At 52.3% G+C, this 17,937-nt stretch overlaps 1 protein-coding gene across 4 annotated transcripts in view; it reads right to left on the bottom strand.

Moving 5' to 3' along the window:
- Positions 1–17,937, bottom strand: part of ARHGEF18 (Rho/Rac guanine nucleotide exchange factor 18) — a 78,692-nt gene that overhangs the window by 44,031 nt on the left and 16,724 nt on the right. For 2 of the 4 annotated variants that reach the window (XM_036065934.2, XM_036065933.2), the window contains exons 3-10: positions 17,083–17,342; positions 16,624–16,777; positions 15,912–16,026; positions 14,943–15,000; positions 14,590–14,634; positions 13,952–14,029; positions 12,498–12,600; positions 12,221–12,362 (exon numbers count right to left, since the gene is read on the bottom strand). In XM_036065934.2, coding sequence (XP_035921827.2) covers positions 12,221–12,362; positions 12,498–12,600; positions 13,952–14,029; positions 14,590–14,634; positions 14,943–15,000; positions 15,912–16,026; positions 16,624–16,777; positions 17,083–17,342 — 955 coding nt within the window. Of the gene's footprint in view, positions 1–8,464; positions 8,591–12,220; positions 12,363–12,497; positions 12,601–13,951; positions 14,030–14,589; positions 14,635–14,942; positions 15,001–15,911; positions 16,027–16,623; positions 16,778–17,082; positions 17,343–17,937 lie in introns of those variants that run through there. The other 2 variants (XM_078056003.1, XM_036065935.2) reach the window with 2 other exon arrangements.

Raw genomic sequence — 17,937 nt, 5'->3', positions numbered from 1 at the left:
TGTTAAAGGTGCAAGGCAAGGAAGAAAAATATGCACATACAACGCCAGAAAAAACCTGTTTGCTTTCAGTGGCCCAGGGAATTATGCAAGGACACTGCATTTCTGTAAAAAAGACAACTGAGATGGTGTCAGGGGTGCTGAGGCTCAGAAAGACCCTCCATAAGGAGTTCCCAGTGCAAACGCACATCCGAGAGGATCCCCTGTCCCCTTCACCGGTGTCCCTCACCAAATTTACAAAATCGGAGTCACAGCCCTAGACGCAGAATGGTAAAAATCACGAGTCTTCTGCAGCAGTGGGTAAGCTCCAGCCTGAGGGCCAGCCACCTATTTTTGTAAATAAAGTTTATTTTTTGTAAATAAACATAGCCATGCCCACTTGTTTCCCTGTTGTCTGGTGCCGCTTTGGGGAGTAGCTGCAGCAGAGGCTGTGTGGTCTGCAAAGTCTAAAATATTTACTATGGGGCTCTTTACAGAAAAAGTCTGCTGATTCCTGGTCCACCTTATCTACTCGGTTCGTTCTGGAAGGGAGGGCCTGTTTCCAACAACCAAAATGCACCTAGGAGGGCTCATGTGGCATGAGAAGCTCCCGTTTTTAATCCCTGACACATGGAAGGGAATGGAATAAAGGAAGCAGTGAAGTGGATTAACCGTGTGAAGTCATTACTGAATTCCAGAGCCGTGAAATAGTCTATGCTGGTAGCAAACAGGAACCAGGTTGCTTTCCGAGCATCTCAAGATCCCCACACTACTAAGAACGCCAGCTCTAACTATTACTGTAAGTCGGCAACCAGCTCCTCTATTAGGAAAATTCCAAAACCTTGCAAAGACCTTCATTAGTATTCCTTTTAGTACTGCAAAGGTGTGAGCTTGAATATATTTTAATATATTTCACATCTCAAGGTCAGGAAGAAAGCAATTTCGTGTACTTATGTAAGCTAGGTGCAGGGCCAAGCAGATGGAACTATTTTTCCCTCTCTAAGTTGATAAGACTTTTATATTTGATGAAGGTGGTCTTGAATGCATGGGGGGAAAGAATAGATTATATAAGGACAGGCAAACAAGCAAACACTCAACATATTGTAGCATCAGGCACTTCTTTATACTGTATGGCAAATGATACAGAGGAATCCGATTTAGAAGCTTTTCAAGCAAGAAACTAGTTCTTAAGATTTCCTCCGCTTTCCTCTCTTCACTTCCTGAGTTCCCAAGAGTGAGCTGAAGTCCAATGCTTAATTTCAATTTAGGATATTGTGAAAATTACTATGTGTTGTAAGGAATCTAAGAAGTGAGTACTAATAGCTTGTCAACTTGTTCTCATTTATGAGTCATTAGAAAATAGAAGGCTCCTGTGGTTGGGTGAATACGGTCCCCTCAAAATCCATGTCCACGGAACACGGCCTCATTAGGAAAGAGAGTCTTTGCAGATACCATTAACTTAAGGATCTCAAGACGACATCATCCTGGATTAAGGGTGATCCAATGACTGGCATCTTTACAAGGCCAAGAGGGAGATTTGGGCACAGAGACATACACAGACACAGAGACAAACACCGAGAGGCGAAGGTCAAGTGAATACAGAGGCAGAGACTGGAGTAATGCAGCCACAAGCCAAGGACCCACGGCCTAGGCCTAGGGCAGCCTTCCAGGATCCTTCCCTAGAGCCTGCGGAGGGAGTGCGGCCTTCCAGACACCTCGATTTTGGACTTTTAGCCTCCAGAATGGTGAGAGAATAAATTTCTGTTATTTTAAGCTACTCGGGTGGTAGCATTTTGTTACAGCAGGCCTAAGAAACTAGTACAGTTCTCAAAAGTCAAAGCTATTAATTGTACTGCCAAATGCTCCCTCCTTTGCTAAACTTTTTTTTTAAGGCATGGTGCACTGGGATCCCAAGGCAGTGTTCTGACATTGAGGACCACGACCCCTTCATGAGTTGGGGAAAACAGCTTCCCACAAAGTAAAATAGAACAGAAAATGCCAGAGTCTATCATGAATAATAAAGATGAGTATTCTTATTCTTTGCTATAACTTTGGATTCCATCGTGTATGTGTGTATGTGCTTACAAGATCACGTTGTAAAATGTTGGTTTTCTTCGTGGTCATGGTCAAAACCAAACACACTGCAGAGTCCCAGAAGCCCCTATCTTTGGGCCCATCTACAAGGTGAACCTTCTAGACCAATGGAAAGCTACCCCAGTTTGGAACACCTTTAGGGGTAAGCAGAATCGTGGTTGCCAGAGGCTTGGGAACAGGAAATGGGGAGTGGCTGCTCATGGCTTACTTGGTTTCCTTCTGGGATGATGAGAATGTTTGGGGTGAGGAATACATATAAATATATTAAAAACCACCGAATTGTACACTTTAAACGGGTGAATTTTACGGTATGTGAATTATCCCCATTTTAAAAAGCAGCAGCAGGATGGCCGACTCTGTGGACAGCAGGGAAACTGGAGGGCCTTCCCCTTTGATCGGGGCTTTTGGAACATTCTAGAAGAGTGAGAAACACCAAAAGGAAGGTTTTAGCTTCCTGCTAATAAGCCGGGTGGAGCTAATGACAAACTCAGAAGCACTAATTTACAAGATGTGACTTATAATTAATCCCCAGACTTCTGGAGCAACCCACAGCGGTGACACTTCATTTTTAAACAATTTATTTTTATTGATTTGTACATATATTCTCCACTTTGTTAATGAAGTTATATTTTCCAGATTTAAAAAAAAAAAAAGAGCTAAGCTGTGTTCACTGTGGCAACCCTGGTCCCTGGTCCCTGGCAGGAGCCTGGTGTTGAAGGAACGGACGGACACACAGACACACCCAGACACTGCCGAGCCCTTTACAAGCAATCACAACCCTATGAAATGAGGAATGCTATTAGACTTCTAATTTTAGAGCCAGGAAACGGAGGATCAGAGTCTTGAAGTAGCATGTCTAATACCACAGAAGCAGGCCTGAGCTCCCTGCTACCATCTTTCTGCTCACGGTGCTCACGTGTGTACGTGTGTCTAGAGAAGGGGCAACAGGAGTGGCCCGCCTGGAGGCACACAGAATCCTGAGTGAGGCCAGCCGGGAGTGCTAGAAACTTCCACAGGAGAAGGAAGTGCTGGAGATGGTGGGGGGGCGGGGCGGGTCCCAAGTCAAATGAGAATTTGAGCTTTCAAGCACTGGAGATGGAAAGTGGGTGTGGGCATTCCCAAGTTCCCAACCGCTGCTGTCACAAATTACCACAAACAGTGGCTGACAACAACACCGCGGTCCTTCTCAGCCGGCGCTGAGGGCAGAAGGCTGAGCGGGGTCGGGAGGGCTGCCACCTCCTGGAGGCTCTAGGGGAGAATATGCTTCCCCTCCATTTCCAGCTTCCCGCCCCTCCCTCCATCTTCTAAGCCAGCAGCTGAGCACCTTCTAACCTCTGACCTCTGCTTCCACCATCACACCTCCTGCTCGGACCCGGACCCTCCCGCCTCCCTCTCATGAGGACCCTTTGGATGACATTGGGCTCACCTGGATGATCCAGGCTCACCTGCCATCTCTGGATCCTGAATCACACCTGCCAAGTTCCTTTTGCCATAGAAGGTCACATGTTTGCAATTCTTGGGGGTTAGGATGCGAGCATCTCTGGGGGCTGTTGTCCTGCCCACCGCACGGGTTATGATATTTTCACATCAGTGTGGTGGGAGAGGTGGTGGGCTATAAATCCCATCACAGAGGAGAGACCAGATGTCCCTCCAGGCTCCCAGGCCACGACTCTCCATGCATCTCGTGCTGTGGGGAGGACAAGGGTGGCTGATTCCTGCTGCGAATGGACGGAAAAGCGCCAGAACTGCAAGGGCTTACAGGAGTCAGACTCCCAAGGCTGCCGCCTCTGGTTACATAAGCACATTAACCAGATCAGGGCTCTACTGTCAGGTTCACTTCGTTTTCACTTCTGATGGGTTCCGCATCACTTCAGCTGCCTGGTTCTCTCCTCTCTCCCTCCCACCGTCAGCTGCTAGCAGTCAGTGACTGCTTTCCTGCCCCACCGCACTCCATCCCAGAGCGCTCCAACCTCAGCGCCCCCCACCCATGCTCGATGAAGGGCTACTTTTACTGCTTTTAGACCCTGGAAGCCTTGGGATGGGGTGAATGTGCTTGGCGGGGAGGGGAAGAGACCCTGATTCGAGGGCAGGGAACACAGCCTCCCCCTCTCCAGCGCAAGATAAACTCGAGAGAGGTCTGAACCCGTCATACTGACAGCACCTACACAGCTCAGGGTGCCCCTGCTGCGTAAGGGAGAGTCCTACTAGCCGATGACCTCGGGGCCTGTCGCCTACCGGGTCACTGACAGCCCACTCTCTCCCACACTGCCATCGAAGCCCTGACACACCTCCCTCCGCACAGATGCAAGTCTGACCTCTTCCCACACTGTCCCTGTTTAGGCCCAGCTCATTTCTCAAAGAACTTCCCTGTCTCCAACCTCTGCCTTTTCCAAGCTAGCCTCCGCCCACTGATGGCTAGGGCCATAAAGTCCTCGGTGGTAACATGCCAGCCTGTAAGCTGCCCAGCCCAGGGCTCCCTGGCTACCTGCTCAGCAACACACGTTTCTTGCCTCTGACTTTCACACCCCTGTCAACAGCTGAGTCTCACCCCTCAGAAGAAAGAGAGCTTTCCTGCCCGGGCCCGGGCTATACCCACGGGGAGATTCTGACCCCACATCTCTGCCTTGACCCTTGTCACAACGGAGAGCACACAGGACTTGGTGACCGTCTCCTACATGGCAGGAATCTGCCTACAATCAGCTTTAGGAAAATAAGAATCTCTTAGTGCCCGTAATCTGACCCATTTATGCTGGAGAGGGGCTCCCTGTTTCTTCAGGGTTTTCTTATCGTTCCCCCTTGGATTTCTAGCTTCCTAGTTTTAAACCACTTCTTGCAATTCTGTCCCATGCCCATAACCATTTCCACTGCGCTTCTAGTTCTCATCCTGTGTCTCTGTCGGCCTCTCTCTCTTACTCAACAGCTTTATGGAGATGGAATTCACACACTATACAACTGACCCTTTTATGGCGTACGATTCGATGGCTTTTAGTGTGTTCAGGATTGTGCATCTACCACCACAGTTTTAGAACATTTTCATCACCCCTGAAAGCAACCTTGCACCCCTTGGCTGTCACTCCCCGTTCCTCTCTTTCCAGCCCCAGGCAACCACTAATCTATTTTTTGTCTCTATGGACTTGCCTGTTCTGGATATTTCACATAAATGGAATCAGAAGATACATAGCCTTTTGGGACTGGCTTCTTTCACTCAGCACGACGTTTTCAAGGCTCATCTATGTTGTAACATCTATCAGAATGCCATGCCTTTTCATTGTTAAATGCTATTGTATGGATGGATCACATTTTATTTTTCCATTCATCTGAATGGGACATTTGGGTTGTTTTCATTTTTTGGCTACTGTGAACAACACTCCTGTGAACATTTGTGTACCAGTTTCTGCGCAGACCTATATTCATCCGTCTCGGGCGTATACCTAGGGGTGGGACTGCTAGATCATACGGTAACTCTGTGTTTAACTTCTCGAGGAACTGCCAGACTGTTTTTCCACAGTGGCTGCCCCATCCTACAGCCCCACCAGCAATATATAGGAGGGTCTCAGTTTTTCCATCTTCCCATCTCTCTTTAAATTCTTTGATTAGGAGCCTCTAAGCGGACACTGCAAAAGATCACAAGGGCCATTGATCACCATATCCTGGTATTATGAGCACCACAGAGCTGCCTCCCTTCCTGCTTCCTATGCTCACAGATGCTGGTTTCTACTCTACATTAGGTCTGGTCAGTCACTATCCACTTCAATCTTGAGGGGACTGGTGAGCACATTCACTGCACTACTGTGATGGCTTCCCGACTTATTATTCTTTCTCAAGTCAGTTTCGCTCTGCAAAGTAATCTCAGCAAATCAGAGGGATCCATAAGCAGTACATAAATGTCCTTGTGCACAGGAACACGATGGACTCCAGCCAAGTACTTATTGTGGTCCTTTCCTCCCTCTGTCCCATGCTGCAATGGAGCCACGGGGCACCTGCTTAAACCACCTCTTTCTTTTGCTTTTCTCACCTCCTGAAACTCACCCACAACAATGACCAGATGATAAAATGTTCTGAATTAGATAGTGTGACAGTTGCATAACTCTGTGAAAAATCCACTGAATGGCATGCTTTAAACGGGTGAATTTTATGGTACCTGAATTATAGCTCGATAAAGCTGCTATATTAAGGGAAAAAGAGGAGTGGCCTGAGTTTAAAATGTAACCACCCAAGATGTGTTAAATGTATACTTAGTTAAATCTTTACAACATTTTTTTCAAGATAGGATGTAAATCAGCTTGTGTATTTGCTACTTTGAACACAACCAGATGCAACTTTATACTCAGTTGAAAACTATCTCAGAACAAAAGGGGAGAAGGAAGCAAATTGAATTTTACACTCAAGGGCAATTTTAACAACAAAAATTAAGCACCGCAGCAGGGGCCCTTTCACCGAGGACATTGTTTTCATCAGTTCGCCCCCTCCCCCATCCGTCACATTCCTCCTCCAGAAAATTCCTACAGGCAGCTCCGGAGCTGCACCTGGAGAAAGGGTTTTCAAAACACAGCAGCTCTCCACCACTTTGGGGGGCTGGGGGGGAGTAGAACTCAACTAATAAATAACAAAGAAACAAATTGTTTGGACTCCGGTAAAGTTTTAAATTACTTAAGAGGGCCGAGATGAAAAGGTTCTCCAGGTCTTAGAGGGAATTTGAAGAAATGGAAACAGGACCTAGGGTGAATGAGGAAGAACGAGGGAGACCTTGACACAAGGATCAGAAATATGCTAAACATGTGGTAGGTAAACACCCAGGGAGGCACAGCTGGTGACCACAGCCCTAGTCCCAGGGGCTGGTGACAAGGGTAATGGCCCTGCAGCCGGTGGTAATTGCTACTGTGTGACAAGAATGAAAATTACAACACAGCTTATGCCAGAAACAATGTACGTGTCACTTCAGCTTTCAAAGTGGGGGCATTCTCAAGTCAATTTAGGAAAAAAAGAGAGAGAAAGAAAAGAATCAAAGAATCGCTTTTTCCATTTCTCTATGCATGCCATTTAAAAATAAAATAAGCTGTATAAACCCAAAACAAATTATGTTTACAAGAACCGAATTTATTATGCCTTCTGGCGTTACGCTCTTACTCGCTTTAGAACAACCTTTTTCTCAAAAGGGCTTGACCCACAGGATAGCAAACTACTGATAAAGTGTACACTCTGACCCAGTCCAAACAACAACCGAGATGCTCAAGTTTTCCAGACTCTTTATTATTTGCAATGTCAGCCTAAAAATACAGGTCTGGGGGCATGCACATACACAGAGAACAAATAACATTTATCGAGCATTCACTATATGCCAGGCACTCTGCTACGCACTTTAGACATATTACCTCATGGAATCTCTCATCAATCCTTATTCCCATTTTAAAGATGGGGGACTGAGGCTTAGCAAGGTTACATGGCTAATATGTGGTGGAATGGGGACCAGAACCCAGATCTGACTTGACACTGAAGCCTGGGCTCCTGACACTTCTTCACACAGCTTTAGGATTAATCATTCACCCAGACACCTGCAAAATCATCCCCAAATCGCCCTTGGCCATGGGGCTGTTCATGCTGTCCTGAACTCTCTCTACCCAACAAGAACAAAAAAGGCCCTTTAAGGCTTTCGGCTGGAGTTCCATTCTCCCCAAATGAGGCGAAGGGGGAGGAGTTGTGTTCTTCACTTCCACCGTAAAACTTAAAGAAAACTTTTTACACTCTGCGCCAGCCATCTCTTCTAAGGCTTCCATCTCAACACAGCAACAGGTAAAAAAGACAGGGGAAGTAAACTACCACAAACCATGCAAGGATCAAGGGCCTCTGATTTCTCCCTGTAGCGAAAGCTGCCCCGCACCATCTAAATTCTTCCACAAGGAACTGGAGTAAAAAAGCTCCAAAGCACACACACTTCGTATAGTTTTGTTACCCAAAAGCTCCCTAGCACGGAGGGCGCCCGCTCCAGGGAGTGAGTTCTCCCAGAGGCCCGAAGCACCACGGCGCTGGTTACTGTTTACGGTTATCACTACATCCCCGGTCCTGCCCCGGGCGCTCCTGAACCTCGAGCCCGGTGACCTCCCTCTCCGGAGCGGGGGGAGGCTGCACCGCCCAAGGGCTGGAGCTCGGACGGGGCCGGCGGGCATCGTCTGCACCCCTGCAGTCACCAGTCAGAGCCCAAACGCACTGAACGGGCTGCCTGAACTGCAGGACCCGCCCGCCGGCTCGGAGGGGTCCACGGGGGCCCGGCCCGAGGCTGAGGCAGCCCCGGGGGTCCCGCGCCAGAGGCCGCCCCCGGGGCCCGACGGCGCCTTCCCGGGGCCCGAGGCCTCCCTCCCGAGCTCCGCTCTCCTCGGGCCCGCCCCGCTGCCCTCACCTCGGCGCGGTCCCCCGCAGGCCGCTCACCGCCGCCACCGCTGCCGCCCGGCCTCCCCGGATCCACAGCGACCCGCAGCCCCGGGCCGGAAGCGGGAAGCCGTGCGGGCGAGCTGCGCACGCGTGTCCCCGCCCCGAGGGCGGGTCAGAGGGCGTGGGCCCGGAAGGGGGCGGGGGCCTCCAGTCCGCGGGTCCCCGTCACTGCAGACTTTGTTTCTGGCTGAACCTGGAGCGGGGCGGGAGGGACCTTCGCCCGGCCTTGTGGGGGACCCCAGGACCGAACCGGGAGGGTCTCTGCGAAAGGGGTGAGGACGATCCCCGGGGGCGGGTCAGCGGGGCTGGGGGGCGTCTTGAGGGAATCAGGGGGGCCTGGAGCGGGGGATGAGCGGGCGCCTGGGCATGGCTAAGGGGATCGAGCCTGGGGCGAAAAGTCTGAGGGCAGGGTGCAAGCAATGGAGAAGACAGGTCCGTCACCTGAGAAGAAGGGGCAGCGTAGATTACAGGAAGCTTGACAAATCTGGGGAAAATGAGCCATATGCCTCTCAGGTGGCCCCAGACACCCCAGCATGGGTACGACCGGATACCCCTAACGCATACTAGACACCCATGCGGGTGCCATCAGATACTCAAAGCATGCTTTCGGGTACCCCCGAATAGGTCAGACACCCCACCTCGATCTGTCAGGTACCCCAAAGTATTCAGAATCTGAAAAACATGCCAAAATACCCAAAAGTACCAGATGCCTTCATCCAGGAGCCATCAGATACCCTCAAATAGAAACATCTCAGAGACCCTACTCAGAAACCTTTAGATACTCCCCCGAAACACATACTAGATACCCCCAAACAGGTATTCAGAGTCTAAAATACATGCCAGACCACCCCCCACACAGGTGTTCTCAGACACTGGAAGACATGCCAGGTGCCTCCCCCAGCACAGCCGCCCCCTCAGGTGCCATCAGACTTCCCAGCTCTGAGGCTGCTTGTTCCAGTCCAGGTGAGGCAGTTGGGCAGTACCCAGGAGAGGAGCCAAGCACATCTTTCACCAGGTTCAAGCTGGCCAGCCAGGCCGAGATCTTTCCAAGCCAGACTCACTTCAAAACACCCACACTCTGTGGCCGCGAGCCCTCAGTTCAGAAACGGGGTGGCAGTCCCCAAGTGACCTGCCTTCAGTTTAAGTCCATTTTGTCATGGTCAAGAGAGGGATCACATCCAGGAAATCGGAGGTTCCAGAAGTGCAAGGACATGCTTCTGAGGTCAGAAACCTGACACAGGTACTTTTGAGGTCTCAATGGATGTGTAAATGTTCACTCTCTGAGTTCCTATGACTTTTGGACTTTATTCCAAAGGCAGTGGGGAACCACTGAAGATTTTAAGCAGGGAAAGTGGCATGATCCTTATTGTTATAGCTACCTTGGTTATAGAAACCTTCAGGTTGGCACAGCTCTCCCCTAAATGTAAAAACCACCTTTCTCAAGGAGCCTGGCAACAAGGAGGGGTATCTCTCGTCCTTCTTTTATCTTTCCATTGTGCATTTATTATGTCCTTCTCATGGGCCAGGGACTCTGCTAAGAGCTAAGGAGACACAGGGAATGTAAGTCTATGGCAGTGTTTCTCAGTCTTGGCCCTATTGACAATTGGGGCTGGAGAGTTGCCTGTTGTTAGGGGCTGTTCTGTGTATTGGAGGATGTTGAACAGCACCCCTGGCCTCTATCCACTTAGGTGCAAGCAGCACCCCAGTCCTGACAACAAAAAATGCAAGATATTGCCAACGTCCTCTGGCTGAGAGCAACTGGCCTCAGAGACACTCAGACGCTGATGCAGTCGCCCAATCCACAATCCAGGCTTCCTGGGGGAGGTGGCCCTGGCTTTGTTCTAAAGGGTGAGTAAGAGTTAGGTGGCCACAGGAGTTCCAGGAACAGCACTGAATGAGCAAGGCGCAGGTGTGTGTGGGCAGCCACGAGACTTCACGGTGGCTGAGCAGTGGAAGGCAAAAGTGAACAGGTAGGCGGGGTCAGACCGTGAAGAACCTCAGAGGTCAAGGCCAGTAATAGGACTGTCTGGAGGGGTGCACGGGTGGCTCAGTCGGTCAAACGTCCGCCTTTGGCTCAGGTCGTGATCCCATCGTCCTGGCTCATTGTCTACTTCTCCCTCTCCCTCTGCAGCTCCCCCTGCTTGAGAGCTCTATCACTCAAATAAATAAAATCTTAAGAAAAAAAAAAAAACTATCTGGAATGGTGTTCTGTCAGTGGAGCTGGTCTCTGGGAAAGCATCTCAGCTTTACCCTGGCGACCCACCTTCCATAATTACCTGGAGTGTGACTCATTCCCTGTTCTGTGTAACTTACTACGGGGCTGTTTCCTCTAAGGGACAGATTGTGACATCTGGCTTTGAATACCTCCAGTGATGATAGGCTTGTGGCTACTGATACGTGGGAGGTGCCTGCTCTCAGCCTGTTTGGAGTGAGCCACAGCTGATCTGGCCCCACGGGCCTCCTACACAATTGTGGGAGCTGTGGTCAAAGCCCACGGTTGTGGGTCTGTGATTTAGCTGCTAGCTTTAACTCAACAACACATGGGGATGATGATGATGATGATGATGGATGCTAACATTGCCCATATGTGCCAGGCACCATGCTAAGGGCAACCCACATATTTTCTTTTACAGCAACTCAAATCTGTGATCTCAAATGGCTGTCCTGAAAATCGAATGTTGTCTTCAGGAGGTGGAGCTTGATTCCCACCATCCTGAGAGGAGGCTGGATTGAGCTACTTGCTTCCAAAGACTAGAGTAGGGAGAGGAAAAGGATAGTAACCTGGCAGATGTTGCCTTAACCAGGGGATGAAGGTTAACATCCTCAGGGATATGAGATTGACAGCACTTACCCCCTGATCTGATGAGGCAAGAAGGTTCCCAAACCCATAACCCTGTTTAATTATGAGAAAACATCAGGCAAACCCCGATGGGGGTTGTCCTAGACACCTGGCTAATACCTCTCAAGACTGTCAAGGTCACGAACAATAAGGAAAGACTGAGAAAACTTCACGGACCAGGGAGACGAGGGAGACAGGATGATGAAAGAGAACACAGTATTCTGAATCGCGTCTGGAAACAGAACCCGAACGGAAGAAGAAACCTTGGTGACATCTGAGGAAAATCTGCAGTTTGATTAATAGTACGGCACCAATGTGGATTCCTGAGTTGTGACCAATGTATGGTGGTCACAGAAGATGCTACCGTGACGGGAACCCGGGTGAAGTTAGAAGGGGACCCTTTCTGCTCTCTCCACTTTTCTGTGATTCTTAAATTAAAAGCTGAGGGGAGGAAAGGGGCTACCTACCCCCTCTGGGGGTGGGTGGGAGGAGTGAGTCTGTTGTGCCAAGTTAGTGCAAAGTATTATATGTGGATTGTCGACTGTGTGTGTATGGGGGGCAGGGCATCCGCATCCCTAACCCCCTGCATTGTTCAAGGGTGAACTGTACAATTCTGTTGTTCAAACCACCCAGATTGTGGTATTTTGTGAGGCAGCCCGAGCTGAGGGTTTTTGCAGTGACAAAAGCTGAGACAGGTGTTTTGTGGGCCCTGAGGTATCCACATGGGTCCTGCCCTTAAGGGACCTGGTGAGGTCAGCATCCACTTGGCAAGGGTGAATGGGATGAGGACGCAAAAGGCAAAGGAGGCCACGAGAGAGAATGAGAGGCAATAAAGGAGAGAAAGTGGCTGCCATCCAGAGGGCTGGGCTGGGCCACGGGACTTACCAGAGCTTAGAAAGGGTTTGCCACACAGGGGGCAGCTGGAGTGGCCAAGGAAGGTTCCTTGCGCCAGCTGGTGCCCGTTGATACATTCCTTTCTCTCTCTAGCATCCTGACCCTTGTCCTTTAGAAGCACTGGGCTCTTCCCCTGTGGGGGATAGAAGTGAACCTTAGAATGCCTTGTGCATTCAGACCTACCTCGAATCACGGGGCTCCAGGGCCGGGGGCATACTGAAGAACTAGAGAAGGTAGAGGGAGGTCCCCCCTGGCCCGGCCCCCTGACCTTCTCCTTCTGCCTGGTGACCCGACAACGTAGGGAGCTCAGTCTGCGCTTCACCCTGGTGCTCCTGTTACTCCGCTCAATCTTGCTGGCGCCATCCTCGCTCCTAAGGGACGGAAAGATGAACGAGGTGGGGCAGCAGGGCCAGAGGGCCATTTTCAGCCTGTCCTGCAAGTTGCTCCTGGACCCCACCTGGAATTTGTCTCTTCCTCATGGCCCCCTAGTCCTGTTTCACTTCTTCTGTGGTCCCTGAACTCTCTCCTTCTGCCTCTCACTTATTCACTCAACAAACATTTACAGATGTTTGCAAAGTTCCAGGAACTGTGGGGCTGGGTTTACTGAGGGGACTGTGACATGGTCTCAAGCTTGGGGTCCCTCAGTGGGCAAGGCTGGAAATTCTGGCTCTGTCCATTTCTGTCTCCTCCCTCTGATTCACCCCTGACCCCAATATCTAATCAGCTTACAAATCCTGCCCATTCTTCCTTTGGGATATCTCTCAAATCCCACTCTCCTCTTCCCCCTAACACTCCAGCCCCAGATTACTGGATTACTGGTACCCCCTCATTTAATAAATACAGTTGACCCTTGAATAACTTAGGGGTTAGGGTCACCAACCCCCTGCACAGTCAAAAATCCATGTATAACTTCCGACTCCCCCACAAAGTAACTACTGATAGCCTACTTTTGATCAGAAGCCTTACTGATAAAGTCAACAGTCAATGAACACATATTCTATGTGTTATAGGTATTAGGTGCTGGGTTCTAACAACAAAGTAAGCCAGAGAAAAGGAAATGTCATTAAGAAAATCGTAAAGGAGAGAAAATACATTTACAGTCGTATACTCTATTTATTGAAGAAAAATCCATGTATCAGCGGACACATGTAGTTCAAACCCACGTTGTTCCAGGATCAGCTGTATTTATTAAGTCCGCAGCAAACAAACCCAGCCCCTGTAGAATTGATTCACTGGAGGGAGATCCCACAACTCCAGGCTGCAGCCCCTGCCCACCCCCCAGCCCTGTCTGTGCTCACCATTATCAGTCACCAAAGAGCTGAGCTCCTTAGTGTCACTGAGGTGATCTGCTGACTTCCCTCCCCTTCCCTCTTCCCAGCCCCACCTGACACCATTCCTCAGGCCTTGCCCTTTCTTCAGGAAGGTGCCTCTTTATTTCCCCAATCCTCCTCTCCATGTGTTGGTGAACTCCTACTCTTCCATTGGAGACCAGCTCAAGCTGTCACCTCCTCCAGGAAGTCTTCCTCTGCCCTCCCAGGGTGAATGAGGAGCCTCCCCAGGCCCCACCACCACCGTTGCCCTGGCAGGTCCAGGGAGAGTATGGGGGCTCCACCTCCTGCCCCCAGCTTAGGGTCCTGCACAGAGGGCCACTGGAAAGCATGTACAGATCCAGTGCAGGCCCCAGCCCAAAGGTCCCCCCCTGTGGTAGCTCTGCAGACTTACTCAGACAGGAACTCAAACCAGGTGAGGTTTGCGTGGGCACCTCCGGGGCTGGTTGACAAGCAAGACCTCTGCCGGGCCCTGCAGGATCAGAGGGGACAGACCCCTGGGTCAGCGGCCCCTCATTCCCCAGCTGCCCCATCTTCTGCCTCCTCTCTCCCCCCTCCTTCCCCAGCTGCCCCATCTCCTGCCTCCTCTCTCCCCCAGTGCTTCCGTGCGCCCTGGAGCCACATCTGAGACCCCACCATCCCTCCATCCCTCCCACTGTGTGCTCTATCCATGATCACTGTGACTGGTTTTCCAGCAGAGGGTGGTAACACATCTTGATCAGACAAAATCAGCATGTCAGGAAGATTTTCTAGCAAATGGCGGTGTCTTGGGAAAGATGCACTGTTTCTCATTGGAGCTAAGGTAACTCATGGGTTCCCTCATCCCCAGCTCATGTCCCCTGCCCTTTCCCTCATTAGTCCCTCCCCCCACCTCTCCTGTCCATGTTTCTCTCCCCTATCTCCCTGTCTTCTCCACACCTGTCCCCCACCTGTCCACTCCTATACTGTCCCCCTCCACTTTCCCCCCATACTTGTCTTCCGCATCTGTCTTTCCACCCCTGTCCCCTCACACCTGTCCCCCTTCTCACTTACCCATGGTACTGCCGAAGTTCTTGAAGCACCTGCTGGACAATCAGCCTGGGGCAGGGGGCAGGGAGGAGTGTGGATAAAAACAGCTCACAGTTGCCCCAGGTCATAGACGTGTTCCCCCAGCCAGCTGTGATTGCCCAACCAGGCCCCCAGTCCTGATGTAGACCCTGACCGGGAGACCCGACCCCTCCCCTGATGCTATACTGAGAACCCTTCGGAGAGGCCTGGGTCTCTCCTCTGGGAGAAGATGGTGTGGGAGAGAAGCCCGAGGTTATGGGGGGGTTGGGGAGGGACCCCAGCCTTGACCCCGTGGCTGTCCCCTGGGGTCCCCTCCCCACCACTAGGCAGATACTCACACATGGTCTGGCTCCACGTGGTCCTTTTCCATGCACTCCAGCACTGGGGGCTCCATGCCTGGAAGCAGCCCCCACCCCGGGAGGTACAGGCGTGAGGGGGCTCTGGGGCAGACCAGCCCCACCTGGGCCCCCTGTGACCCATCCCTGCACAACTGGAGACCTTCCAGATGGGGCTTGCTCTTCGGGGAGGAGAGGCACCAAGAGGGTAGAGAGCCAGCGTTGGGGGTGCACCCCTGGGTCTCAAGACTGCGGACAATGTGCCAAGCGCTTTGCGCATGTGCACTCAGTGGACCCTCCAAGTAGCCCTAAGGAGATACACTTATTGTTCCATATTTTTTCTTTATTCTTTATTCATTTTAGAGAGAGAGAGTGGAGGGGGGGACAGAAGGAGAGAGAGAGAGAGAGAGAAAATCTCAAGCAGACTCCCAGCTGAGCGCGGAGCCAACACGGGGCTCCATCTCACGACCCTGAGGTCACGACCTGAGCGGAAATCAAGAGTCGGAGGCTTAACCGACTGAGCCACCCAGGCGCCCTTGATTCTTATAAAACCGCAAGGCTCAGAGACTTACTAGAAAGTGGTAGATTTGGGTTTAGACTTCAGGTCCCTCTGACAGCAGGGAGACACAAGCTCTTAGGACGGAGATTCAGAGATAACGAGGGAGCTAAAGTAGGGGACAGAGGTAGAAACAGAAGAAGAGCCCTAGGGGAGCAAGGGGACTGCAGTCCACCCGTAGCTGGAGGCCCCGGGGGAAGGGGAGGGGCAGGTGCTGGATGCCTCTCCCCTTCCACCTGCTCCCCCACCCCAGGAATTCTGCCCAGTTCCTGCGCATGGGGCCCCGAAGCCTCCCTCCCACCCATTAGTAGCCCTTTCCTCTCTCAGGCCTGTCTGGGCCTCCATCCAGGGAACCCTCCAGCAGAAACCCCCTACCCTTCTTGGTTTAAATGAGGAAAACCCTCAGGCTGGGCTACCTTGAACAGCTGGAGTGGGCACCTCCAAAGCGGGAGAGATTTCCAGGGAGCTGATCTCATCGAAGGACACGGGAACGGACCGTGACCTTACTCTTTTCTCAGGGCTGTCACATTCCTGCGGGGAATAAGCATCTCGCTAAGCCAGGGAGGCAGCTCGGGGTGCAGGCAAGCTCCCCAGATGGAGGGCCCACAGCCCCCAACCTCCAGCTGCAGGTAGGGGCGCCCCTCAGCCACAGGGCACGGGGATGGATCTCCATAGCGGCAGCTGTGGGCTGGAGCCCCAAAACTCTGAGCTCCAGATTCCAGCCCATCAGGGGTTTCTCCCCAGGTCACGGTCCGGGGCAAAGATGCCCCAGCCACAGGCTACAGCCCTGAGGCTGGAATCCCAGACCTGAGACAAGATCTACCAGTCACGGGCGGGGCTTCCTTCTGGCCGCAAAGATGCAGAGACCATCTCCTCTGCCTCCCAGATTATGGGTTGCACTTGTAACCGAGGGTCCCCTACTGTGGACCCCACTCCAATGAAGAACCCTCAGGCTTGGGCTGCAATCTCAGGACTCGGTGACTCCCCAGTCTTGCACTACCCAAGGGCAGCCCCGCTGTGACAGGTAAGTCCTACCAGCTACGGGTAAGGAGCTCCTTCCCAGCTGCCACGCTGGCCCCTGGGCCCAGAGTTGTACCATTGTCAGGGGTGGCTGGAGGTGGCACCCACCTTGCCTGGGTGCTCTGCTGGGGTCCCACCCCCAGACAGACACTCCTGGGTCCAGGCCTGCAGATCCTCTCCGGGTAGGTTCAGAGCAAGGCTGGCCAGTGTCCGAGGGAGACAGGACCCCTCCTTCATAGCCGAGGCCTCGAGGCTGAGCCTGCTGGAAGAAATGAGGAAGGCAGGTCTTCAGTGCGTCTCTTCCAGCTGGCGGTGGCCCCGGCGCCAGCATCCAGGGGCCTGGGGGGACCTGCGGGGCCATCCTTCTGGGGCGGGGAGGAGTGGTCAGAAACCGGAGGGGTGTTCGGTCTCCCTCCATCAGAGGGGTCGTCGGGGGAGCCTTGCCAGTGAATTTGCAGGTAGATCCATGTGTTTGCATCGCAGATTGGATTTCTACTTGGGGTGACTTGGGGCGGGGGTGTTGAGGGAGGCAGGTGGGGAAGGCACCGGCTGGTGGTGCGGGCTGACCTCTGCCAGCTCCCAGAGCAGCTCCGCGACCTCTCCCAGCTGCGTCTCCGAGGCAGGCCCTGGGTCTCTGCTGAGCTGCAGAAGGTCGATGCTCCTCCGGCCTCTTCGCTGGGGGGGCCGCTGTCCCCGGCCTCCCCAGGCTGGCTGTGGGAAAAGGCCCCAAGGCCCAGGTCCTGGAGATACTCGCTGCCCTGCAGGGCCCCCAAGTCCAGGCTGAGGTCCTCCGTGCTGTCGCCGAGCTGCCCCGGAATACCATCCTCCTGTAGGCCGGTGTGGGGGGAGAAGGCGTTGACCGAGGGCAGCAGAGCAGAGGTCCCGGCACCGAGTCCCTGCCCATCCCCCTCCCGTCCAACCTGGGCCAGCGCCATTCTCGTGGCAGGTGGGGTGAATGGGGGTAGTCCCCCCAGCACTCTGTCTAACCTGGGCCTTCAAGACCTCATTCCCAAAAAAGGGGGCAGAAGCCTGGGCTTCTAGCCCTGATGCCACCTCACTCGCTGACCTTCCCTCTGATGGGCTTCGGAAAGCGGCGTAATGACCTTGGCCCTAGCCCCTCACCCGGCTTGTTCAAGGTCTTCGAATGCAGCTGCATGGACCTAAGTTATCCTGGACGTTAATGCAGAATTTCACGTGGTGTCGGGGCTCCCAGCGCAGTTACGTTAGCACAGCATTTCTTTTTTAAAGTCGAGTAATACAAGGAGATCCGTGATGAATGAGTTACCAAAATGTTAAAAAAGGACAGTATTGGACCCTGCGCTGTACCACTCACCTGGCTCCCGTCCCCTATTCCTGGCCCTGCTCCCTCTTACTGGAGTCTGGAACACCAGCGCTTAAGCCAATCAATACCTTCCCCTCCTG

Source organism: Halichoerus grypus, chromosome 1 (genome assembly GCF_964656455.1).
Source record: "Halichoerus grypus chromosome 1, mHalGry1.hap1.1, whole genome shotgun sequence".
Classification (NCBI taxonomy): domain Eukaryota; kingdom Metazoa; phylum Chordata; class Mammalia; order Carnivora; family Phocidae; genus Halichoerus; species Halichoerus grypus.
The sequence above is the reverse complement of the archived record's forward strand: the minus strand, read 5'-3'. Positions and strand labels throughout refer to the sequence as shown.